The 27,227-nt window shown below is 40.2% G+C and overlaps 1 protein-coding gene across 4 annotated transcripts; it reads right to left on the bottom strand.

Annotated features, from left to right (window-relative positions):
- Positions 1 to 902: 902 nt before the first annotated feature.
- On the bottom strand, positions 903 to 10,860 carry LOC124063899 (mitochondrial carrier homolog 1-like). 4 transcript variants are annotated; one of them, XM_046398014.1, is made up of 12 exons: positions 10,281 to 10,860; positions 9,458 to 9,542; positions 9,260 to 9,366; positions 8,223 to 8,285; positions 7,705 to 7,762; positions 6,810 to 6,861; positions 6,286 to 6,345; positions 6,103 to 6,196; positions 5,355 to 5,402; positions 5,203 to 5,270; positions 4,729 to 4,799; positions 903 to 4,308 (listed from the first exon to the last, which is right to left on the bottom strand). In XM_046398014.1, the coding sequence occupies exons 1-11, from the start codon at positions 10,431 to 10,433 to the stop codon at positions 4,766 to 4,768; spliced, it is 822 nt and encodes a 273-aa protein (XP_046253970.1). In that variant the 5' UTR covers positions 10,434 to 10,860; the 3' UTR covers positions 903 to 4,308; positions 4,729 to 4,765. The 4 variants fall into 4 exon arrangements, with proteins under 4 accessions (XP_046253970.1, XP_046253969.1, XP_046253968.1 ...); XM_046398013.1 differs by having other exon boundaries at positions 4,729 to 4,804; positions 8,223 to 8,282; positions 10,281 to 10,855; XM_046398012.1 differs by having other exon boundaries at positions 4,729 to 4,804; positions 10,281 to 10,845.
- Positions 10,861 to 27,227: the final 16,367 nt, after the last annotated feature.

The raw sequence follows: 27,227 nt of genomic DNA, 5'->3' as shown, positions 1-27,227 counted from the left end.
CGGCCAGCTGCCAGGTACTTTCACAGACATTTTCAATGTGCTCACAATCGTCCCTGTCTACAAAAAGGTCAAAGTGCTTTGATGAGCTCCTCTCTCCCTGACTCACTGGAACCTCTTCAAGACCAAGACTAAACAGATCAATGGATGACACCATCACCCCCCCCCTACTCTTCCCTCTCCCATCTGGACCAAAGGAAATGTTGTTCATTGACTATAGTTCGGCGTTTTAATACCACTGTGCCCTCCAAACTCCTCATCAGCTCCAACCATCAAGTTTGCTGATGTGATGGGTCCGATCACCAGTGAGTATGAGATGGCCTACAGAGAAGAACTCGTAGCCCTGACGTCTTCATGCCACAACAAGCTGATTGTGGACTACAGGAAGCAACAGAGAGAAGAACATGCACCCATCATCATTCATTTCAATTCAATTTATTTACATAGCACCTAATACAATCAGAACTGTCTCTAGATGCTTTACAGAACCCAAAGCCTGAACCCCGGAGCAAGCAGACAGTGGCAAGGAAAAACTCCCTTTTAACAACCTCGAGCAGGACCCGGCTCACAAGGGAGAACCATCCTGCTGATGGTCGGCTGAATCATGAATGGTACTCGAGGAGGAGAGAATCACCAGCTTCAGGATCCTTCCTGTGAGGACCTGACCTGGGCGCAGCACGCTGACACCACAGAGACGGTAAGACAGCAGGTTGTCTTCTTCCACAAGAACTTCTTGTGATTTTCCTTATAATACACTTTGTGTGAGGATTGCTGGAGGGAAGCCTAAGAACAAAGAATTCCACTCCCAGCGAATGTTTCATTGTAGTGTGCTGTAAAGAACCTGATCAGATACAGCCATGACAAAAACACATGGTGCCTTGCCGCCCAAATGAACTGAGTTCCGCTGAGTAGCAAAGATTTTATTGTCTTAACAACTGAGGGCGGACAAACAAATGCAACAATCAGAACAGTTACATGAATAAAAACACAAATGACAGCCTAGCAGCAGGGACTTCACCAGAGTCAGAGTGTGAACGTGATTCATTCATCACTCACATGAACGCCAGTGGTCGGCCTTCAGTTCAGGTGACAGACACATGATCCAACAAGGACGTGTGTGTGTGTGTGTGTGTATGGCTTTTAAAAGAGTTCTCTGGCAAAAGATTTAAACACAACACAGACTGGGTATGATGGAAGGAAATAAAATTGTAATGTTTAGACATATATTACTGTACATCTATGCAGCCAATTCCTACATCTACACACACACACACACACACACACATTTTACAGAAAGTTAACAGAACACAAAGGATCAGCCGTTACTGCCCCCGGTGCCAGACACCACAGGACACCTCCATCGACTGGAAATGTTCTGACACATCCCACAGATGCTTGATTTGAAACTAGATTTCAGTTTGGAGGCCAGGTGAGCACCTCGTCATGCTTCTCAGGCCCCTCCTGAGCAGTCACTTAAAGCATACATGCTTATACATGCTTTTATACTTTTTGTTAGTTTCAGCAAAACCAGACACAACGGTTGCCCTATACAGCAAAGAAACAGCAGAACCTGTAGCTACTTCAGCTGCTTTGTGTCGTGTATGGTCCAAGCCTCATGCGGCTCCAAAGGAATGACACTTAATGGCAGATGGAGGACAGTCACTGGTGTGGATGAGAGGGGAATTACTGGTAATAACAGGCTGAAAGTCACAAGTGGAGGGAGACCTGACAGGACCTTAAAGGACCTTAAAACTTATTCTGTTAATACTTATTTTAATATTTGTTTAGAGCAAGGGGGGGGGTCACCTGGTTGCAATCTTTTATCCACTGCAGGTCAGTATTTTAGATGATAGCTTTAAGTTTAAATCTTTTGACTTTTGAATGAAGACATAAAACGGCGCAATCTTCGAAATGTAAAATGTGACAACAATAAAACTCGCTCTGCCATGACCACAAGTTTATGACAGTCGGTGCAGAGAGTTTGTGACTCTGCTTGTGTTACTGTTACACCGCATTTCCGTGTGTCACATACATCCTTATCAATGGTTTTATCATGACGGTAAAACAAGAAGTCACTAAGTTTGTTCTTCCTGCTTTGTGGTCTGCGGAGGGTCCAGATTAGAGAGCAGAGAGCTTGAAAGTGGGCTGAGGTGAGGTGTGTCGTTTCAGTTAACAACCTCATGTTCTCCCACCCCCCTTCTAAAGAACTTCTCTCTTCACACCTTTAAGTAAGGTCACGTTGTTTGTCAGGTAACAGAAACCTGCATGGTTTTCCTTTAGTGCGTTAAATGCCAAAGAAACACTTATCAGCTAAACAGACAAAACAAACCCGAAATACACGCTGATTCTCAAATTCCGAATGAGTGTGCATTTCCAAAAATACTTTAACTTTAAATATCTTTTTTTTTTTTGGTATTCTGTTCAGCTGATATATAGGTGGAATAGGATTTGCATCTTCCAATTTTTTGAAATTGGTTAGCTTGTTGCAGAAGCTAACAACAAAGTTAAAGATTTGTGGACAAACATAAACTCACCAGATACTAAAAGCTAATCTTTAACAGCACATCAGCTGACTGACGAAGTTTTTCATTAGCATTAAGATGGACGTCAGTTTGAAATATCTTTCCCTCGCGGGATCTCAATATTTAACTCTGTGTGGATTCAATTTCATTTCATTTGGGTGCTGTTACCTTCTCATCCTGTGGGGAAGCGAGTTAAATACATTTTCACTGTCTGTGTGTTGTGTACGAGTTTTGATGCCAGGATGTGTAAAGAGAGACGGCAAAAGGTAAACCTATTTGTCTTTATGCAAATTTAAGCTCGTTCCGTTGGATTGCTGACCTGGGGTCTGCAGTTGGACACGTTTGATTCCACTGTCTCTCGGTCAGGTCACCTAGCTTTGACGTCAACTAGCTTGCTTACAAAATCAATGTTTTGTTATCCTGTAATTTCCATTTGTAGCAACAGCAGATGCCGTTCAGCAAAAATGTTCCACAGTTGAACAAAAATACCTGTGAACTGTTGAAGGAAAATTTTAGCTACTTATCTACAAATTACTTTCACGATTGATTTTGGGGGGGGGGTTACTGCCACTTCAGGCAGCCACTCATTTCTGTAATGATATAAAAGTCAAGTGACTCATGACACTCCTGACACATGTGCAATCCAAGCCAGCGAACATCGATAATGTAACTTGACAGAAAGCAGTGCAAACCTGACGCTCACTATGATGGCTCATTACATCTCAGCTAAGTTTAAAGAGCATTTTATGGTTAGTTAACTACATAATTAAATTCATCTTTGTTTGGTGAAACAGAGCATTGAATTCAATGAACTGAACTGATTTGAATTCAGAGGGTGTACAGCTGAATTTTTCTGTTCAGTAAGGAAAATAGGTGAAACAGCATTTACTTCCTCGACATGAGAGTTTGTTTTGCTTACTTATTAGACTAAAAGAGCTTGTGAGACTTAGCAAACTTGCTGCTTGTATCCATCCATCCATAAGAATTTCCCTTCAGGGATAAATAAAGGAATTCTGATTTCTGATTCTGATCTCCCAGATGAAAATAAGGGGGCTATTGGCCTCCAGATGCTAGCTGGTTAGCGTGCTAACTTAAAATACACAGGTCGTCTCTGCACAACACTGTCGCTTCTTCAATTCTCTTGGTAATGTTAATAATTTCTAAAATGCTTTATACTAAAATTCTGGCCATATCTTACAAATTGAACCTTTAAAATCTAAGAAAATTAAGGGAAATCAATGGCTAACATCCATGTGTTGTGTAAAAATGGGTGTGGGTAGGGAATTGCTTGGTAATTCAGTGTCCCTCCACAAAGAACACTCAATGACACTATACAGATGCAAGCTATGACCATGAACAGATCAGGATGTTTCTCTCAGTTTGGTTTGTGTGACAGCATTAGTCACTTCAGCACCCATGAGCCTCAGCAGCCGTCGCTATGGAGAAGGAGCCGTAGTCGTAGCGTATATAAGTTTGGTTATTTCACTCTGGAACAAAACACTGCCCCACAGTTTCTGAGCTGACCCGAACAGATTCCGTCCCCCCAGAACCACGGGACTGAACTGCAGCTCCTGTGAAGAAAAGTTCATTGGCACTCCGTGAGCTGTGCATCTGCTGCTTCTGCTACATGTGGATGGCAGCAGCAAAGTCCGACAGGTGGAGATGTTTAGGTGGGGAAGGAACATCCCCACAGGTGCCGATGATGATAATGACGTCAGTCCTCGATGTAAGGCAGGGAGGTCACAGGCACCCGGCGGAAAAAGAAGCTGGATCCTCTGAAGAGGTGGCCCTGACAGGACGGAGACACGCGCTAATTTTAAATGCTTTGGAATACTGACAATTTCAGTCCAAACTCTGAGTATCAGCCTCAAACAAAAACCTGGTCAAACTAAAGGGACTCTGCGAAAATGACAAGGATGAGGAGCCATATGTTCCACTTAAGCAAAGTGTCATTAATATTCCCTCCCATGACGCCATCTGATTGAGTAATATCCTATCAGCGCTGAAGGTACTCTAACATGCACATTATACATGCAGGTAAAGAAAACAGAGCGCAGCTGGTCTGGAGACCGGATACTACTGCACCATTCAGATCCCGGCTGGAAAACTTCCTTTTGCGTCATGTGATGTCACTACATTAGCTCGGGTCAAAGTCAGCGTGAGGCGACAGCTGTCTGAACAGAATGACTGAGCAGCAGAGCGTCTGTACCTTGTGGTTCAGGTGATTCCAGCAGTGCAGCCAGGACTTAAAGACGGGCGAGTGAGGAGGAAGACCCGCAGCTAGACTGACGACACAAACGACAAGCAGGCAGACTGAGGCGTCAGGACAAGTCGCCAAGGTTTCAGAAATACAACAGTCCCAAAAGGAAATGTTTTCCATCATGTGGATCTGACATATTTTACTTATTCAACTGTGTTAAGAACTTTTTTGGTGTATTTTATTTCCCGACATGACGGTTCAAATTCTGGTTGGGGAAACAGTGAGCTTAAAAGTAGTCAAATTTAAATAAAACAAGGACGTTTACTTTAAGTGGATGGTAATCTCTTTATCTCTCTCTAATCATTTTCTTAGCTGCAAGCAAAAGACTACATGTTCCATCAGTCATACAGCTGAACAGTAAAATGTCCATCTCCATGAAAACGTTCCTGATCATTCCTTAGAGAATTTGAAAGAAGGACTCACCCACAGTTGTTGACCGCCATAAGATCAGCCACCAGCATGAATGGATACGTCAGAACACTCACTGCAATCTGGAGTAAAACACACCACTTTAATATGCTGCAATGGCTGCGTGTGAGTAACATTTCAAACCACAGTGTGTGTGTTGAACCTACCCCCATCACAAACTTAGTGTAGCTTCTTATTGCTGAGGCCTGACTGAACTGCAACAGACCAACAAGGAGACAAGGTGAACGTGTGCTTCCATCACTTTGCAGCTGACAGAGAATTTAACCACATTTAAACCTGTTTAGTTTGCCTGATAGCAAATGTAATCCTTTGTCATTTCCTGGCATCCAGAACAGCACATTGACACATTCAAACATCTTAACACCTTTTTTCTTTTATCTTTTGGATCAAATAATGTTAGATCAACCATCAATTGTAAAATAAAAAGATGGAATTGAATTGAAATGACAGCCTGAAATAATTGCTGCAGTAAAAAAACAAAACGCACTGAAGGGAGGTTGAATTAGCTGTACTAGAAATACAGTAGCTCACATGGTTCATTCAGTATAATGTTCATTTCCACCTCGAATCACATAACACTCACACTGTTTTCCCTCAGTATAAGTTTCTCCTTTACTACCTTTACTTCTAAACTCTTAATTTACCAGCAATGAAAATCAACACTTCCTGCAAATGTTTCAAAATAAAATGAAGTTGCTCTTCAGACATCGTTTTTAATCCCCTCAGAGCAGCAGAGTGAATTAGTGCTACAAAAATGTACATTATACTGAATTTATCTGGCCTGACTACTGCTGAAAGTAGCAGTACTCCCTCAGCGTACAATACATTTATTGTAATAGCTTATAGTTTTTCTTACACCCTCTCTTTTGCCATCCAACAATGAAATGGACTTACACTGTCGTCCACAGCGTAGGTGTTAATAAAGTGAGCCAGGAGGTTACAACACCACAGGAAGAGAACCTCTCCCACCACGTGGGGTATGAGACCACTGCAAACACACGAAACACTGCTCAGAATGGTCAAAGTCCAGGATCACTGAGAATTTCATGAAAGCATGAAATTACGAGCATGACTCACACATAGAATCCAGCAATTCCTTCCTCCTTAAAAATCTTGATAACAGAAGTGAACATCCCACTGCAAATGTGACACACACTCAATTAACATGAAAAAAATCCCACATTTTAAAGGCCCTTAGTTTAGTTTGAGTGAAGGTGTCCTACATGAACAAACTATCATCATGTTAAACTTTTAACAAATCTGGCTGAAAGCAGATGTCTTTATTTGTGTTGAGCTCTTCTCATTAGTTTGAAGAAGGCAAGGCTCTGTTGTATGGTTGTGGAGTTTTTCCGGTTTTGCCAGTCCAGTTCGGTACAGCGTACAAGATGAATCCGGTTTGATTTCATGCTACTTGACAGAACTGGTACTTATCAGGTATGAGTGTAGAGAGCCAGCAGGATGTGACTAACAGTGAGCAGGACAGCCGGTTAGCTACCTGACCTGGACTGTTGCTTATTCAGTCATGACGAGGTTGTGGAAACAGTTTTAATGTGTTCAAAGGGAAAAGTGCAACTTATCTGCAGCTCCATACAAAGTCTTACCTGTATGTGACCTCTCTGCCAACAAACTGGGCCATACACCGCACTGACATCACTGCCAAAGGAAAACAAAAGAGGTGAAGAGCCAAACAACCAATGGAGATTATTGTGTTATATTCCATTCAGCCGGCATACGAGACCTCCATACTGTAGGAGCACCAAAGGATGGATGGTCTAATAGTTAAAGAATGATGAAAAATGTCAATCCTTTGCTGCTCCTTTCAGTTTCTCCAAGGTGATGTTAAAGGAACAGTTCCCCCTAAAAATGACAACTCAGTTATCGTCTAGGCCAGGCATGTCAAACTGGTCCACAGGAGGGCCGGTGTGGCTGCAGGTTTTTGTGCCAACCAACCAAGAGCACACCGTTTGACCAATCAGCTGTCTGAAGACGGAGATCAGTTGATTAAATGAGTCAAGTCTGGTGTACTGCTGCTTGGTTGGAAAGAAAACCTGCAGCCACACCGGCCCTCCTGTGGACCAGTGTGACATGCCTGGTCTAGGTGAAGTTAAGTAGTCCACAAAGCATTTCTGGAGCTTCACAGCTCCTGTTCCGCTGTGGAGCTCCAGTGCTTTGTAAACAGAGACACTAAATCGAACTTTCCATTGGCATGGGGCTGTTTCAATATGACTGAATTTTCCTTTTTTTTTTTTTTTTTTTGGTTAACTGCTCCTTTAAAATGAATATTTTCGGGTTGTACTTGGTCAGATGAAACAAGACGTCCGAAGACATCACCTTGGAGAATTCATTAAAAAAATTATTTCACAAGCTATTAATAATGAACGTCATCAGGCACAGCCCTGCTTTGCTGTGACACTGGAGAGGCAGAGGCCAGTAGCCACAAAATCAAAGAAACTTTTCATGGTTAAACAAACTCTGACAGACTTAATGAGGACATACCATGGAAAGGATGAGTGGCTAGTCTGGACAGACACTGGATGATCATCTCATGTGAGGTCTGGAGAGAGGAAACAATTTGAAGAGACAATAATAAAGTGAGCCAGGATAAAAATGAAAGTTTAATTAAGTTTCTGAGGCTTTCACAGCTTCATAGCAAAAAAAAGAATTGCATCATCCAAATAAACAACTGAAGCACATGGGAACTTTAAAATAAAAAAAAAAACAAAAAACAAAAATAAAGTCCCACTCTCTGGAAGCCCCAAGAGACCAAGTGGATTTGACTCCTTCAGCTGTTTAACAGATTGCAGCAACGCTGTTTTGCTTTGACGCTGCAGAAATGTGTTGTGGATATATAAATAATGACTAAATTTTCGTTTTGGGTTAAACTGTTTCTTTTAAACATTCGAATTTATTCAAACAAAGTACACAGAGACATTTCAATTATTAAACTTCAGTGAGACTCCAAATGAAAGAAGTGATGGATGTTGTTTTCATGTTTCATCGGGAGCACCTCTCACCTCTTGGACCACCTTCCTGAGTGAAGTCTGAATGTCATCCCTCTTGGACAGAAGCTCCACCTGCTGAATAAAGGACTGAAATTACTCGGATAAGCCTTCATCCATCCATCCATTTTCTATACTGCTTGTCCGTCAGGGTCGCGGGGGAGCTGGAGCCTATCCCAGCTGACTACAGGCGAGAGGCGGGGGGGATAAGCCTTCACAATACTTTAAAACAACCTTTCACCCAGACGTTTCTTTTCTCCCACACAAACCATCGCCTTTACGCGCCAGACAGATAATAAAAACGATGATAAAAAGCTTAATTTTTTTATTCCACAACTGTCACAGGAAATGGAAATATAAAACCAGCGTGTGTGTGTGTGTGTGGCCCTAAGATGCGGCCACAACCTTGGCTCAGTTTGAAAAGTGCTGTATTGTTGTTATACCAAATCTCCAGGTCATGCCATTGACTCAGAAATGACAACTACTTTGAGAAGAGATGGGTGTAGTGAAGTGTGGACTTCTTCATTATCCATTCAAGTCAGTAACAGGTGAGGAAGTGCCCGAGGGACACATTTTTACAGTGACATAATGGATGCAGTTAGGGATCAAAACTCAGGGAAGTGACATGCAACATGTTTCAAACACATATTAGCCTCCGTCTTCAAAATTAGCAATTGTCATGTAATGATACAGTATATGGACAAAGGTATTGAGACACCTGATCATTACACCAACAGGGATTTTAATGACATCACATTCTAAATACAAAGACATCTTTGCAGCTATAACAGCTTCCACTCTTCTGGGAAGGCTTTCCACAAGATTTTGGAGTGTTTCTGTGGGAATTCTGTCAAAGTTTGGAAGCACAGCATTGTCCAAAATGTCTTGGTATGCTGAAGCATTAAGATTTCCCTTAACTGGAAGTAAGGGGCCCAGTCCAACCACTGAAAAACAGCTCTATGCCACTCCCGAATTCAACAATAAAGAGGCCTGTCCCAATACTTTAGTCTATATAGTGTAGTGATAAAGACTTAGTCTCAATCGTTGTTTACCTGTTTAACTTTGCTCCTGACCACAGTGGAGATGGCACTGGACACAAGGCGAGGCGAGAGGCCACGAAAGAGTCCTCTCTTTCCATCCACTTTCACAATGTACTGCGCTGAAACCAAATTCATTTCCTGTCAACCGCTCTTGACTTGTGCGCAGTAAAACAATAAGACTAAGAACAGTAATGATCACACCTCACTCACCATAGGAGAAGAAGCCAGGCAGGTATAAGACTCTTCGTCCAAACATAGTGGTGCCCACACTTGGGGGAAGAGGTTCATGACCCACCTAGAAACAACAGTAACTGAGATTAAACGTCCTCCCTGCGTTATGGGAATGATGATAATAAAGTCATGATTTTGTCACAGCAGCTTTACTGCTGTTATCATGGGGTTGCAATCGATTCACTATCCTCATGCAAAGGAGAACAGCTGAATCATGAACTTGCCTGACTTAAAGCACAGCATAAGAGCCTAAAGGGACATTTCAGAGGTTTAACCAGCGTCACACACACTAGATCTCTTCCACTATGACAGAGTATGCGGCATAAAATCAGCAATGGAAGTGTTTGACATGACAACTTGTATAAAAAAAGAATATACAGTATATAATAGGGTAAAACAGATAATACATTCATTTAAAATAATGTTGGTATTTTTTTCTCTCCCACAGATTACAGAGGCAACACCAGGCAGTGCAAGTCAGGGCAAGAAACGGACACAATCTAACTCCATTAAAAACGGAGAAAATGATTGACATATTTTCAGCTGAACAGTTCTGTTGTCTTATTTGAGAAAACTGAGCGGTTCTTGCCGTGCTGCATCTTCTGTTACAGTAAAGACACACTGCAGCAGGACTCCTCTTTCTGGAGTAACGACCATGGATGTAACAACCAGCAAGCCTTTTGCCGTCGGTAACTAATCTAAATGAGTATACAGAAACATGAGTCTTTACAGGACCCTTAGACACAACACAGCACTTTTGATACCATAATTATGGCTGCTGTTAGCTAACGACATCAGCTACCTGTATTAGCAGCTTCACATAGAGCAGCGGGTGTGTGATGGCTGTTACTCCCGCTCCCAGCAGCAACACTGCGGTGTCGACATCCACGGGACTCGGTATAGCCTCCTGCTCAGCACCGACTGCTGGTTCGGACAGGTTTTGTCGTGATTCCATCTTTAATTACCGTGAGGGAGGGAGACGGTTCATCCCCGGTCAGTGTCAAGAAGAAATACTGCGAAAACAACTTCCGCTTTCAACTTTCAAAGTAATATTCTGAAATGTTGTAAATTTACTGTAATCTCAGACAAAATGCATTTTGTAATACATCGTACACGACTACAGACCGAGAGCATACAGTGTTTTGTGTTTTCAGAACTTATTCTGGCTAAAAATAGCATGTATGTCACGTGACGGTGGAACAACAACATATGGGCGGAGTTTAACGTCAGCTCGTTTCGTCACGTATACGCACATGTACACTCGCTTTTTTATAATCTGGCAAGGCCAGATATCTTCCTTGTCAAATTAGCCAGATGTTAATGACTTTAGACAATTCCGGAAAATACCGGTATGCAATATCTCACAGGGCAGATGGAAAGTTGGAACCAACACAGAAAATAAGACAGCACAATACGTAATTAAAAATGAAAAATCTCCCATATATGATTTTGTAAGGTCAGAGCCTCCTCTGTCCTCTCAACATCCGACTTTTTGAGGGTTTTCTTCTGCCACCTGTTTTTCACTAGATGACTTTGAGGGAGGAGAGCTTTGCTTCCAGTAGGTGGTGCTATTGGACTTACGGTGGTCTCTTTATTTTATCTCTTTATTTCAGGACTCAAACAAACAAGCAGTTCTGTAACACATGGCTCAGCGTCGGTGTGAACGCTGTTCAAATTCAGTCAAGATTGACTTTATATGTCATCATGAATTTATCATTCTGCTTTTAATTTTTTACCGACTTGGGATCATATCTTGTCAGAAGTCTACTAGGCTGGTATCTAACAAGTCTGGGTTAACACTGGCAGTTTGTATGAAAAATATGTTGGGAAACAGGAAACGGACTTCAAACCATTTGAAACAATGCATACATACAGTTTTTTTTCTTTCTGTTAAATACCATAAAAACAAGTTGAAGTTTTCTGTGTCTGTTGATGTTAGTTGCTTCATACCGCTTTGGGGCTTAGGACGTGTGCTGATGTGGACGATCATTCATCCTGTTTCTCTTATCTAACAAATGACACGTCATTATAGAAATGAAACACTGACTCATTCATGAAACAGACCATTCATTCCTTGATGGACAAAACTGTTAAAGCTTGACTCGTGGAAATGTCAACGAGACACTTTGATTAACATATCATCTAGTGTCATTGTTCGTACAGGGTATCATCACCACGTCATTCACGGCAAACTATTGAATATCAGCTCATACATATGTTTCCAGCGTCTTTTTCCCAAACACACACACATACACACACTCCCTTTCACACATAAACCTCACAAAGAAGCTTGATTTAGTCGTCACTTGATTTATTGTCATCATGGCAGATGCTGGTTTCAGCCCACTGGCTCTCTCCACTGACGCGGACAGACACAAGCCCTCACAGTGCATGATGATGGATACATCACTTCTTTAATACCACTGCTGTCCAAACAGTGATGCAGAGGTAGTAAAAATGAGGCTTTAAGAAGCAATCTTTTCTTCCATCACAACACTTTGTTTGTGTGTCTTTCCCCACTCCAGTAATATTTATTATGCTGTGATGTCTGGTTTGAAATTATTGAATTTCCCTCGGGATCAATAAAGTATCTATCTATCTAAATCATGTCATAGAGAATTGTTAGCTGATATTATTAATTAATAGAAATTGATATTATCATGTATATTTTCTAAACTGATGAGCTGCAATGTGAAAAGCTGTTGCTTGTAGTGATGACTCACAGTGAAGTATCCAATCCAGTCACCAGAATAAATGTTGGCACTGTACATATCCAAACAGGGATATGTTGAAACTTCATAATATGCTTGTTTACATTTCAGTTTTCTATTTTGTGTTATGACATCATGCATTTTAAGTCTGGTTAGGTTTCACTAAGGGTGGGGTTCTGCTTTAGTTGCAGCAAACATGGAAACAACGACATATCATTCAAAGTATCCGCTTTTGGTGCCATAAAGACAGCAAATACTGCTAGAATTAGTTGTTTTCTTGGTTTTATGTAATTCCTGGATCCTTTAAAATCAAATCTTATTCTAGTGGCACTTACTAAGCACTAAGCACTCTAACACTCTTCTAACACATTTCTTTAAATTCACTTCTCCTACTGTGTGATAAATATATTTTTACCCAGAACAGAAAAGGTGCACAGTGGAAGTAGAAGGGATTTTAATTCAAATATGCCAGTGCAAAGCACATTGTTAGTATTATATTATTATGCTGGTATTATAATTATTGATTGCACTGAGAACAGACTTCTCATAACCAGGGATTTTCTTGCACATTCTCTCAGCTGGTAATTTGATGATTCTGTCAAGAAGAGCAAACTAAATATTTGGATAATAAGGAATTAACAGCTAGTTAGCCACTGGCTAATGAGTAACTCTTAGTCAAGTTTTATAGAGTAGCTAATGATAAGTTAATGATTCGTTAATTAAGAGGCGATTGACTTTATACTTGATTAATCATTAACAAGGACTTCCCTAATAATTCCTAATGGAGGACTATATGGTGGATAATGATGAGTTCCTTGAGAATAGCCTGGGAGAACCTACATTAATGAATCATAGGTTGGCTAAGCTAAGCTATATTGACCACTTTTTTCATGAACGGTTCCTGATTAACTGTGAAAGAGCCAGTGAACATACCTTATTGTCAAGTGTTAACATAAAATGAGTAATGAGACTGCATGAGGGGATAATGGCTCATCATCATGCCCTCCGATCTATATTCCATTACACCCAGGACTGTGATACTTAGCGTGCTGCACCTACATAACCCAGTGACTATTGCCAAAATATTTTACCACGAACCTTAAAATGTCAACTGACATCAACAGATCCACACAGCTAGCATGGCTTAAAATGAGTCTTTCAGTCTTCTTTCAAATCTTTCAGTTTTGATTGTTTTTAGTCAGTTGTGATGATGTTGAACCTATTTTAATACACATTTTGAAAGTCTTGGTAAATGCTATTATGAGTAAGCAGAGATGTGAACCTGCGTTCCTCTTCTGTCCTATTAGATATAAATTCACATTAAATCTCTGTGGCTCATCATAAATTTCATTGATGAAGTCTTGAGTGTTTGTTCATATCTGCAGAGCTGGGTCAATTTTCAAATTTTCCCTGGCACAGTTTAATTAAAAGCTTCTTCTCTCTCTACATTTTTATTGATCCCAAGGACATCATTTTCTGTTCTTTGATATACACTCATACACACTCACATACACACACGTGTGTTTTATTAGTTGGTGTTCTCCCAAGGTGTGAATAGATTCTTGCTATATAGATTTCACCCGGTGTGAGGTCAATGGGGTTAGATAGGGTCAAATTCTGACAGTCGGTCAACAAAGTGTATATTGGGTTATTAAATCATGCTTGCTTGTCCACCCTTGTCAGATCGTTGATTTAGGTGTGTGGGCAGAGATTGTATGCCTTATAACCCCTGATGGCCTCTGGTGTCAGACGCACATTTCCTGCTTGAACTTTCTCAGGCTGTGTAAATACAGGTATTAGCTAACACATTTATCATATCAAATGATAAATGATATGATGATATGAAATGATATGATTTTCAGCTTGTTTTTATGCTGTGACCCCAGTTGCGTCAAAAAGAGGTGATTATGCAACTTAAAAGTTAATTCTTCTTATTGTAAGGACCATTTCACTTGCACAGAAGGAACCTCTACAGACTTTATAATGGTATCTGTGCATTCAGATAAATCTGTAGTGTTGCAATGCTACATGCAGTATCTGAGCTGCATGCCGTGAAATGAAAAAGCAAACCGTACAAATTTATATAAAGCAGCTTGAACAGCCGCCCGGGAGCCAAATGTTTCTTGTGATGATTGGACATTTTTCAAGAGATGACACTTGTTCAAACATTTGAAAAGACAAAAAAAATACATCTTCACTATAAAGAGGTTGATGTTGACTAGAAGTCCATAGACCCTCGTGCACAGTCACTGAAATACTGAGCACCAACTAGGTTTCACACAGGTTTACTTGGATGTACTGTAAGAAATAGATTACGTGCTTTAAATCTGGTTTGTAAATGTCTCACCACTGATGTTAACTTTGAACCTAGATGTAACTCTGATGTAACGGTGGCTAGCTCAGGAGAAATCAGACAGTCATCGCCTTTTAGAAAGTGTATTTTTAGCTACACATCATTAGAAACACATCTTGTCACAGCTGTTGTGTTAGACTGTGATAGTTTTAGCTATGTACCTAATAAACTATGTGTATATCCACACCTGTAAAATGCCTCAGAACTACAAAGATTGGGAGGAAAACTAAACCAGCACTTCAGTAATTTTCTCCTCTGCTCTCTAATTTCCTGTCCACCCTGATTAATGAAACTTTAAAATAAAAACTTAATCTTAATATTAATAACATTATTATTTCTTGACGTTTCTGTGCTTAGTTGAACCATGTTTTTCTATTATTGTAATTTTTCACATTTTCTTTGCATACCTCAGTTAGGTTCCAGTGGTCCAGAGGTAATGACATAATTATTTACCAGTCTCTCATGGTGGTACTCCACATGCCACCTAATGAGTGTTTCTCCACCCAGCATACATTAAAATCCCAGTAAACTGACAGAATAGATTCCCGGTGGCGTTACAGGAAAAATGACCATCTCGACTTCCCTTTCACTGATGTTTGTGATTATAATACTACTTGTGTACCGGGTTGGGATGAAGCATTAAAACTGGAATTTATTTTATTTTTGCATTTTAGCCAGAGGAAGCCATTTTATTTGGAGGTAAAACCCAAAACAGCCTGGAACCAGACCTCTGAATCACCAGCCACATCTCGGGTTTGTTCAGCAAATAGGCTGTTTAGCCCAGTCAGAGTTTGAATTTATTTCCACCTTTTCAAAGAAAAGTTGAAGTTGATTTGTTGTTTGCTCGTGACAATCTATGTGCATAAAATGTCACCAGTGTCGCATCATCTTCATTTTAAGAAATTCAGTAGATCAATCATGATTTCTATTTCATCTCTTAGTAAACAGCTATTGTAGATCATCCTGTCTCTATAAATAATCCTCTACACACACATTGTATCATCTAAATTATATTTGGTCCCTTCTATAGACACATCAGTGAATGGGCAGCAGTTTTAATCAGTGGCAATCAATCACAAGATGATCCATCAGCCTTGAACGTCTTATTTGTCCATGTGAGCTGCAATCTCCTGCTCCCAGTGTACCTTTGTTCTAGTGGTGTGTTTTGAACAGGCAATTTAAATGTCCCTCTCATGTCCGGAATAGAAGTGGCTGTGGTCCTACTGACAGTGAGGATGTCCACACACACTGGCAAGGACAGAAGACATTTGCATTAATTAGTCAGGGTGACCTCATCTGTGAGATGTGACAAAGAAATTAGCAGCAAAGCTTATATCTTGCTGTTGGCCATAATGAAAGCTGCAGCCACAAATGGGCAATGTGGTAAGAAGCCTTTGGTGTTGTGTCGAGATCTGATACACTGCCACAAATATGTCAGGAGAGATATTTCTCTGTGGGGAGATAATCCAAGTAGCACTGGCTGTTACTGCAGCTGTGAGACCTGGAAACATGCTGGTAGTACAAAGACCTGTTTGAGTTTTTCCTATCTTGATGATGATTTGATTTGACAAGGTCAGTGGGAGTTATACAGCTGTACAATCACTGAGACAAAGGCCGACAAGTCGCACAGACAATCTGTCTGGGAACGGTAACAATTCATGACAAATGCTAAAAAGCTGGCACCTTCCGACAACTGCCAAAGACAGACCAGAGTGGCTCCCAGAACTGCAAAATATTTCATGTTAAACAGAGAGTTCATCCCAGAATCAAAAACACATATTCATCCTCTTACCTGTAGTACCATGTATCCACCTGGATTGTTTTGGTTTCAGTTATAGAGTTTGGGAGATATCAGCTCTAGAGACACCTACCCTCTCTCCAGTATAATGGCACTAGATGGCAGTATGTGTCATTTGTATTTAATAAGAGTCAAAAAGATGTGCTGGAAAGGGTCAGAGTTTGATGCAATAGAGTTTTACTGTCACACATCAAAACAAAACGCGAGTTCACTCTGGAGCTGGACTGAGGACAGAATGGCCGTGCTCATCCTTTTATCCTAAACAGAGTCCTTGAGAAATTGCTGATGCACACTTTTTCCTCACCCATGTATGTCTAGTTATGCCTGCACTGGCCCACGTATGGGTAGGCAGGCTCCAATGGTGTCCAACAGTACACTTGGGCTGTGGGAACATGACCTACACTATACATTGAGATTTTAATGAGAGCCAACTACACCCGTACCAGGACTGACTAGACCAGTTTCACCAGGAGCCCTGAGCCACATCTCTTCAAATCCTCATTGCTTTCAATTATTATACAACCTAACATTAAATGTGAGGAAAGTGACATATTGATTTTCAATTCATACTGATATATTCTCTAATATAGAGTGCATTTTCTGAATATATTCTGGTATATTTTATAATACAGTACGTGCTACAGTATTAATACAGTGTGTTTCTAGAGAATCTACCACTGCTACATAGTTGTCGTCTCTTACAGTATATTAACATTGGACTGGTTGCTTTATTTACACTTGTGGGAAGTGGGATGTGAAGACTGTTAAATAACATGTGTACAGATGTGAAGTCCTGACAGTCGAACTATCTGACATATCAATAATGAAAGCTGCTGTCTTGTACTTCTTTCCTGTGAGTTTCTTTGTTAACACAGGTTCTCTTCATCAAGCTGTGTGCGTGTGTTCACATGAAAAGAGCTGTTTAGTGCCTCATCTGACTTCTTCTTTGGCACAAAATGGACCAATCACATGCTGTCTTTTTCAGTCAAGAGGAACAGGCTGTTTTAATTAAGAGCTGTGAAGAACATTAAAAATACATCACAGCGAAAAACATCAGTGTTGCTGCACTGAAGACAAGAGAGGGAGGCTGTCAGAAAAAATCTTGATCATGTGAATTCATAAGTTGACTGAAAATAAAATGAATTTTATATTATCTAAGATGAATTACAAACAGACTGATTGATATTCTAATCAGTGTTCTCTGCAGTGCCAGCAGTGTAAAACTGACCTACCAGCAAAGCAAGACCAACAGTTAAAACATCATCCAAAGTGCCAGCAGTCAGCTGAAGCTCTGAGGATACAACTGATGGTCGGGCTGTTGGCTCAAAGTGGACAAGTTCATTAGATTTGACTCTTCTGTTCCTCCCGCTTCTCCTCCCCCATCCACGTTCCCTCCGCTCTCCAAGTGACCTCTGCGTGATGCATGGTGCTCTGAGGGGACGTGAATGAGGGGAAATGGAGCAACTAATGAAACACAGCGATTGACTCCGCTGCAAGTGGCGCAGTGTCAGCAGAAGTCTTCCAACTTCGCAAAGCTTCTAACGAATGTAGTCATACCTGGTGGGATGCTGTCCATGTTTACTGAAAAACACCTGGGCGAGCTGAAGGATGCAGTAGTCATTGCACACAGCAGCAGAAATTCCATCGTCATAGACTTATTAGGAGTTCACATTTAATTCTCTTTTATGTTTGAACTGTGATAATGTTAATGTTAATTTTTTTATTTTAAGTTTTTATGACTTAATCTCTTCTTTTTGTATTTGAAGAAATTATTTTCTTTATTTCTTTTTTTTTGTTTGTTTATTATTTTTCGGTCGGGGGACAGATGCAGTCTCTATGGGATTTGGTGTGTGGAACTGCTCTAATGGAAACACAGACAGGCATATAGGACTGCAACTGTGCCTCGTCTCAACTCTGGATTGATTTTAGTTCATTAAAAAACTCTCGATATGAGAGGAGCTCCATTCAGAGTGCGATGAATGACGTCTCTTTGCAAGTCTTTGTCAAGTCAAGTCAAATCAAGGCTTTGCAAACAGCCAACTAGGAGGAGCTGCACTACAGCTACTACCATTATTATCATTACTACTGCTGTTATCATAATCACCATAGTACCTTCTGTATACTTCATCATTATACAGTTCCAATACTTCTGGTATTATTGCTCTGTTTGTGTGCTCCTTCTCTCACCACCCGTTAACATGTGGATCCAAAAATCTGTTGTTTTTAAGAGTTGTTGTTTCTGGAAGTCGACTTTGAACAAGATGAACAGCTAAAAGCATGTCACGGTTTATACTGCGGCGGAAGATCACTTATGGATTTAGAGTCCTATTTTTTTTTTTTTTTTTTTTTTTTTTTTTTTTTTAAGACATATTTGTCATTGGAGGGAACTCACTCCAACGAAATTTGTTCTCTGCATTTAACCCACCCAAGTGACGTGCACACACACACACACAGCAAACCCGGGGCAGTGGGCGACCGCATGCAGCGCCCGGGGAGCAGTGGGGGTTAGGTACCTTGCTCAAGGGTACCTCAGCCATGGACACCGGGACGGGGAATCGAACCAGCGATCCACCGGTTACAGGTCCGACACCCTAACCGCTGATCCACGACTGCCCCAAAGAAAGTGACATATTTTGTCATTGGAGGGAACTCACTCCAACGAAATTTGTGCTCTGCATTTAACCTACCCAAGTGACGTGCACACACACACAGCAAACCCGGGGCAGTGGGCGACCGCGTGCAGCGCCTGGGGAGCAGTGGGGGTTAGGTACCTTGCTCAAGGGTACCTCAGCCATGGACACCGGTACGGGGAATCGAACCAGCGATCCACCGGTTACGGGTCCGACACCCTAACCGCTGATCCACGACTGCCCCACATTACACACTATTGCCCTGAAACTGGCTGCAAACACACAAGAAGAAACCCAATGCAGCACATATGGAAAAGAGACTGGCTCCAAAACACAAATCAGTTTAAAGGAAGGTACAACTTTGAACCTCTTGATGATTTTGCATTACGATTTATAAACACTTTATATTATTTCATTTTGATATACTTTTTGACTGCATTTGTAACACAGATCATTTGAAGCAGTCATCAGTAAATGATGGATAGCAGATTCTGGCGTGATATTAGTCAGGACGTCAGTCTCAGCAGGGACTCTCAGCACATCAGTTACTGTCTGCACTGTTATCAACAGCGCTGCTGTTACACAGCGTGTGATGCAACAGTCCTCAGCTTGTCACTGTGACAGACAAACAGTGTGTGAGCTCTTGTCTGTTCATACCTGAGAGCATCCAGTCTCCAGCATGGATCCTCCAGTCCCCCCAGACAGCCGCTTCACCCCTGACTCTCCTGGGTGATTGTAGCTCAGGTCCAGCTCTCTCAGAGGGGAGGGATTGGATAGCCAGAGAAGTGCAGCCTTCCTCTGTGATCATACAGCCTGACAGCCTGAAGACACACACACCCACACACACACACACACACACACTTAGCCATGTCCTTATCACTGTTACTTTGTCTCTCTCACTGTTCCCTTTTTCCTCCTTATAGTGTACAAATTATGATGTCCAGATTGATGCAAAGGTCAAACATATTTATGATAAATTTGTGCGTTCCCACTGAACAGCTGTTCTGGCTCTTAGCACTTTAGTCAGTTCTTGCTAATTCTTGCTGAGGCTGTTCCTAGCCTAGCCAAGTTTAAGACTGGCACATGTTATTTTGAAGTACAAACAAATATGTTCCTGTTTGTCTGCAGGTCAGGTGGCTAAAAATTAATGGACACATGCCAGCCAGTCAGAAAATTCTGTTGTGATAGTCTTATTCATGATGTTGCACTTTTTTTGCACCGTGTGCAAGAAAGTTAGATAGTCTCAGACACATTGCTGACTGTCCCATTTGCCACTTTGGAAATGTGAGAGAGGAGGATGTTTCAGATGACAATCAGACACACACCAGAGGTGACTGTGGAACAACAAGCCAAGATGGTTTTCAGAGTTTTACTTGGTTTGTCTCATCGGAATGAAGTGTGAGTTAAAAAGGCAAATAAGCTCCTCTCAGTTCAGTGAAAGATAGAAACCCAAATTCAGAGGGTGTATAGTTGTATTTTTCTGTTTAATAAGGAAAACGTGTAAGAATATTTTCTTTCTTGGCATTTTGTGCTTGAGAGCTTGTGAAAGTTGCAGCATGTAAACATCTCCCATATGAATCTACAGGGGACTATCGGACTATCACCTCTAGAGGTGCAAAGTGGTATTTTGAAACATGACTGATGGGAGCTAACTGGTTAGCGCGCTAACTTCAGTAGATATCTCTACAACACAATACATAAAAGTGTGTGACAGCACTGTTGGAGAGGAAATGTAGCTTTTCTCAGGGTATCATGTTACACAGCTTGTGTTAAAGTGGTGCAAAGTAGTGCAGCTGGAGCTTGACAACATAACACCAACTAATATCCCATGAGTGAGGTTAAGAAAGGCTGCCGGTGCTACTGTCTGACAGAACAACTGATTACGTCCACATAAGATCATCCACAAGCCAAATTTTCCCGAGGACTGACATGAAATACTTGAAATTAATATCTTAACTTCCTTAACATAACACCAGCTTACAGTAAATTTAATCAAGAGAATTTGATGTCATTTGAAAGATTCATTTCGTTCTATGCCTTGGCTCAAGGATGCAGACCCTGGGAGCTGTTAGATTCCTGCAGAGATTAGCCACACCCTAAATCAAACAGGATCACAGCCTCTTGAGATGAGTCTAAAGCATCGTTTTTATCAGCTCTGGAGATAAAGGCCAATACATGCAGGATTAGAACAGGAAGGCACAGCTCTGTCTAATTTACACAGGCCTGTAAATTATGCTTTCCAATTTAACTTCCTGATCTGCACTCTATAAATAATGTCCATAAAGGTCTGTTTATGTATACACAGGGTTCCATCCTGCTTGGTTTGTTTGACAGTGTAAGAGTAAAATGTAAATCTATTTAATGAATGCCTTCATGACTGTGATGTTATAATGTATGAACCATCATCTGACTTTATCTTTATGGCGACTGGATACAATAGTTGATAGAAGCATATTTATCAATACACAGCACCTGTTGCTGTTATAATGTTTTATGCCACTTACCTTGGGTGATCATAAAGCACACAACACAGCAATGTAGACAATGGCTCAAATGGTTGTATGTGATGTGCTAAATGGGTAAATAGGCAACCATAGCCATATTGATTTTATAAGATGATTTCCTGTCCTGTTTTGTGTCTAAAACAGGCTAAAACATTAATTACAACCTAGTGTAGCTGTATAGTTTTTTATGTTTTAGACACCAGGCTGTACAGAAGGGATTGACTCAAGTACTGTGGTCACATGACCCTGGAATGAACTGCAGGCCTACAAAAATGTTTTGAAATTAGTCTTCTCACTGTCAAAATCTCGCTAAACTAAAACTTTTACAGGTTTAGAACAACCCAAGGGCATTGTACTTTAATAATATTGCTGTTTTAACATAATGACTTGTGTAATGGATTACTTTTGCTTGAGATTTAAGAAGTCAAGTCAAGTACAGGCTTCCATTAATGGAACCTCATTATGCAAAAAAATACATGTTCAATTCTGCTTAATGTATTTTAATTAAATTTTAATTAATAATCAATCAAACTAAACTGTAAATAAATCATAAATTAGGGTTTGAGAGCACACTGCACAAATTTGAGATGACAAATGAGAGGTTAGTATTGTGGGGATAAACAAAAACACAAATATATGTACCGAGTACATACACGTTTTGTTTGCTCAAAGTTAATTTTGCTTTGTATTACCAAAATATTTGTCGAAAATATAACTTGTGCAGATACACAAATTGTTTTTCTCTGTTTAAAATGTCCCAGTGCACACTCACCATTGAGAAACAAATGTAAGCCTACACACCAGCTTCCTCAATAGACAAGTAGAAGACAGTATTGAAGGCCAGATTTCAACTTCACAAATATATACACATTATTGTTGTGGAGAAAACACTTGCATAATCTGCTTCACTGACTCGATCCTAACCTCTATCTTGAAGAAGACTCAAACTAATCATTTGAATGTCTGCAGCACATTGATTATTTAATGAACTGCTGTGTAAATGCTCCATCAGGTAGCCCTAATATGACTCCAAGAGGCCTCAGAGGCCAAGTAGTTTCTTACAATAACTTAATGATGTATAAGTGTGTGACGCATTTGGTGAATGCTTGTTTGAGGATTGTTCACCACCAGAGGGCAGTCTATATCTGTGATGAGACTTCTTCATGTTTCCCCTGTCAGGTTTTGCGCAGTGCATAGAGCTCATCTTCATCTGTTATCTCTGTGTCACAGATACATTTTTAAAATTAACATGGTTAGAATAAATTGGTTATTATCCACTATAAAATTACACAAGAAAGAAATGTAATGTGTTCACTCGGACTGAAATTTTTGCCCATTCTTTATGCTGAAATGCTGAAAACCTATGATACCACATATACTCTCTCTCCAACAAAACTAGGCTGATCTGATCTGATCTAGACTTATGTCTTGTCAGACTTCTTCTTGCTCAAAACAAATCATTTTGGTTAGACATGTATACTCTAGAAGAGTACAAGATGTGCATGTATTTGCACACCTTGCTGCCTGGTTAATTTTGCATACAAAGTTTAATTCTCTGGTTTTGACCTCTGCTTGTTATTAGATTAAAACTGGAGAAAAACCTTTGTTCTTATCTGAGTGCCATGGTCTGTTCTGTGCCATAATCTAACCTCAGCAATTCTCTGGCTGCTGAGCGTATTTTGTCATTCACCCAGTGGTGTAGGGTTCCTCTATGTGTCAGTGAAGGAGAAGTCGCTCTGCTTTACCACAAGGGTCTCAGCAACATCACTGTCAAGAACTTGTAAACTAAACAAATCTAATCACTGAACTTTTTAATACTGCCAAAATATTCAGTCCATTCAGTCCTTCCTTTTGCAATTTTATTTTTTGTTTGTTTCTATACTTATTGTAATATCATAATGTCAGTAAAGTTCAGTAATTAGCCTATTTGAAAAACAGCCTTTCTTTTTTAGTGACATATTTTGTCATTGGAGGGAACTCACTCCAACGAGTTAAAGAGTTAAGAGTTAAACTAACTGGCTGGCCTATTAGCTTGCTCTGAGATGCCTCAGACTCTGGAGCAGATGATGGTGACCACAAGCTTCAGCCATGTGCCTTTTTCTCCAGCAAACTCTTCACTCTTCGCAGAATAGAGTGTGACTTTATATATGGTTAATCCTTTGGTGGCCAACAGTGGTTCTTCCTGTGCTGACAGACAGAGGGCAGCACTGCTCCCTACATGCTGCTGCTCTGGTTCATGGGTGAGCTGAGCTTTCATTTAGCTACAAGCCATCAGTTTCCAGGCTGAGGACACAGAGCTGTAAATGTGCTGGGACATTGTGTCCTGAACGCTGTGTGCTGCTGCTCAAAACACACACGCAGACAAAAGGCAGAACTGCTGTCCCTCAAAGTCCTCATATGTCCAAAGCATTAATGACGTGCAGAAATGTATAAATGAGACTAAATGAATATGTCTTGCAGAATTAGGATCTTGGGAAATATTACAAGAAAGAAAAAAAATGAAATGAAAATGAAATAAACAAAGCCATTCAGCCTTAAGATAAATGGCAAAATAAAACCATGCAGCACAGAACATGTGGATGGCAGGTAGGGCGGTGTAGTCTGACCTCCACCTCTCCTGTGGGCTGACTCCATATTCTTGCTGTGTCATCCTCAGCGGAAAGAATGGATTGAGACGGACCAGATCAGACAGACAGGCAGTTGAGACATGACGTGTCCACAGCTTGTTCTCACAGCAGATTAAAGACCTGTGGATTAGGATTTGTCAGACCTATGTATAGTACCTGTGCACACTTCCAGCTTTAATAAAGGTGGGAAGAAGAGAGGTCAGGAAGTGTGTTGGAAATAAGGTACTGACCTGGTTCAGAGGACAGGCAGGAACTTAGTGTAAATGGATTTACACTGTTTCATTAAAGGTGATGACACATCAGCAGTCAAAATGAAAGACTGGCATTACATTTTAGCTTTGATGAACCTGATGCGTTAGGGTTAGGTGTTGTTGGAGGAGAAGATATACACCCATTAATACATGGTCAGGGAAATTTAAATGCTAACATCAGTGTTAGCTTCTCCAACAGGCTTGTTCAGTGCCTGATCTGTACCAGCTGCCTGATCTATTCTGCACATGGGCAAAAGTGGTCGTGTCAGTCAAAGAAGTTTACTGCAAATGTGCCTGTTCAAAATTACCTGACATGAATAATTTGTCAAAAAACAGATAACAAAAAATTAAGAAAACAAAACGGTTTTTAATCATAGGAAATGAAATAGTTCACAAATGTGTCATAAGAAAGTTACTGATGTTATAATAAACGTTATAGGAAAGTACTGGACATTTGCATTTTTCTAAGAATGACATTTGGAAATTGCTGAAAAATTAATTTAAGAAATGTATTCAATTTAACAAAAAGGTAACTTAAAAAGGATCAAAAATAAAACATAAAAGAGAGAGAGAGAAAGAGAGAGAAAATCAAAGGTGCTTTTACATAATCCAGATTACAATTGAGAGAAGAGATTAAAAAATTAGATTGTGACACTCTTTACTTCATTTTCCCACTAAAATGTATACTCTTTCTGGAGAAGCTGTTTTGATGCAGTTGCTTAGTCAGCCCCTGTTTCCATGTAAAAAAAAAAAGTCTCACAGCAAATTACAAATTATGATTAGCTACAACGCTAAAACCGCTGACAGAAGAAGTGTATAATATTAATCATCTATTTGCAATGTAATGTTCTGCAGGGAAACCTTGAGTTCTGGCAATCATGTGGATGTACACAGCACCCACCTAAACATAACACATCAAATACAGGAAGTATGCCACATGCCATTGACATATATTTAGATGAGATGCCAATGTGGACATAATTGAACTTTCCCTCCCAGTGTCCAGTCTTCCAGTCTTTACAGTCTCCTTGGATGCACAGAGATGAGATTCATATTGATCCTCTTGTCTGAGTCTGAGTGAGACAGAATGCAGGAGAGTTGATCATAATGCCGGGGTCAATTCATTCCTTCCTTTAAAGTTACTTATATGTTTGTATGTTATAATCAAAGATAAAGAGCACAGCTTTGCTTTTCTTAAATACTCAAATTTATTAGATTTTAAATCTCTGGGTCTTTTGAAGAACACATTTATACTTTTTGTTTAATGTTTATGTTGTTGATCATTTCCTGCACACAGACACATTTTTACTGTTTAATAATAGAAAAAGAGACATTTGAAATGTGATATGGCAGAACATAGCAGATGACTAGTGACTGCTAGTGACTAGCAAAGTATTTTTATCAACAGCACCATTACCTGATATTAAAACAGTACATCTGATTTCTATGTTTCTGTCAAAGAGGGTGAAGAAGAGAGCGATTTGAATGAACAGACTGCGGATATCAGCCCTCTGAATGTAGGCGAGCGTGCCTTCGTGTGTGTGTGTGTGTGTGTGTGTATGTGTGTCTGCTGCGGGCGCCATGTGCTGCCCTGGAACAAGGCAGCTTCACTGCAGAAGTGGGTCAGGTTGGTCTGACAGAGACAGACAGAGAGTCAGCAGCTTGCTTGTTTGGGTGTGACTCTTGTGTGAAGTTTCTGTACCAGTACTGATATTTTTGGCTTCATTTGTTGGTCCCTGTTAGAAAGTATCTTTAAACTAGAGTATTTCATGATGCATACTGAAGTGTGTTGTTCTGTGACATTCTATGTATTGTGTTCTTGTCAAGCAAAATGAGTAATGCTGTACTTCACAGTCTGATTCATTCATTTTTTTCAACAAGCTCGCTTTATTTATCTGTAAATGATTATTCACGTTTGTTTGTTAAAGAATAGGCTCACATTTTTTTCGAGTCTATCAATTCTCATATGCCCATATATCTACACTTAAAAAGGTCTGCAGTCACTGTAATCATTCCCGATGTTCATGCTAGTTGTTAAAAGTTACCCTCCTAATATGCCTCCAATATAAGCGTTGAGAGAAATCCAAAGTCTTCATTCCTTCAGAAGTTATGCTTAAAAGGCTATCTGAAGCATATTTACAGCATCAGTAGTCTGAGTTTCTTTTTGGGTTATTGTCCATAGTTAACGCTGTTTTAGTACCATATTCCTCTCAGAGAAACAAATGAGAGACAAATGAAACTTCAAGATAATGATAATCCTTGAATGGCAAAAACAAAGCTGACCAGCACAATGAAAATCTGAATCTGGATTGAGCATCAACAAGAAATTTGCTGAAAGTAATTCAAGAGCCACCCATGTTGTCTAATCCTGAATCATGATGTTGAAGCTACATTGTTTTGTGGATCTATGATTTTCACTAAAGGAAAGCTAACAGGTCGTCTCAGATTCAGTGACTTTAAGACAGTTACTGAATTTAAGGCAGCAAACAGTCTTTATCCTTTATCCATATTTTTTTTAACATTTGTGGTATAAAACCATAACAGAAAGAACAGTGAAGTTTTTCCAACATTTGAGTGGTAGTTCGAATTGTAAAAGAGGACAGTATTAACTCCAGTAGCTTCATCTTTGGTGGTTCTCACAATTCTCAGTGGATTTTTAGAAAATATTACCCCTTTGGGCGATGAGACACTGTTAATAAATATAGAAAACAAAACAGTATGTGATTAAGGCTGCTTTTCATGCATGTGTGAAAAGGTGACATTTCAGATAGAGCAACTGAACTGATTAAAACCAAACTAACAAAACAATCAAAGAGTATCAGTCACCTCCTTGACTGTCTCCTTTCACAAAATGACTCATCAAAATGACGTCTCG

This window comes from Scatophagus argus, chromosome 8 (assembly GCF_020382885.2).
Source record: "Scatophagus argus isolate fScaArg1 chromosome 8, fScaArg1.pri, whole genome shotgun sequence".
NCBI lineage: Eukaryota > Metazoa > Chordata > Actinopteri > Scatophagidae > Scatophagus > Scatophagus argus.
The sequence above is the reverse complement of the archived record's forward strand: the minus strand, read 5'-3'. Positions and strand labels throughout refer to the sequence as shown.

Coding starts and splice junctions, on each gene's coding strand:
- LOC124063899 (XM_046398012.1), bottom strand. CDS start 10,433: ATGGAATCACGACAAAACCTGTCCGAACCAGCAGTCGGTGCTGAGCAG. Junction 9,367..9,457: donor GCCTGGCTTCTTCTCCTATG/GTGAGTGAGGTG, acceptor ATTTGGTTTCAG/CGCAGTACATTGTGAAAGTG. Junction 4,309..4,728: donor GGAATCACCTGAACCACAAG/GTACAGACGCTC, acceptor CCGTCCTGTCAG/GGCCACCTCTTCAGAGGATC.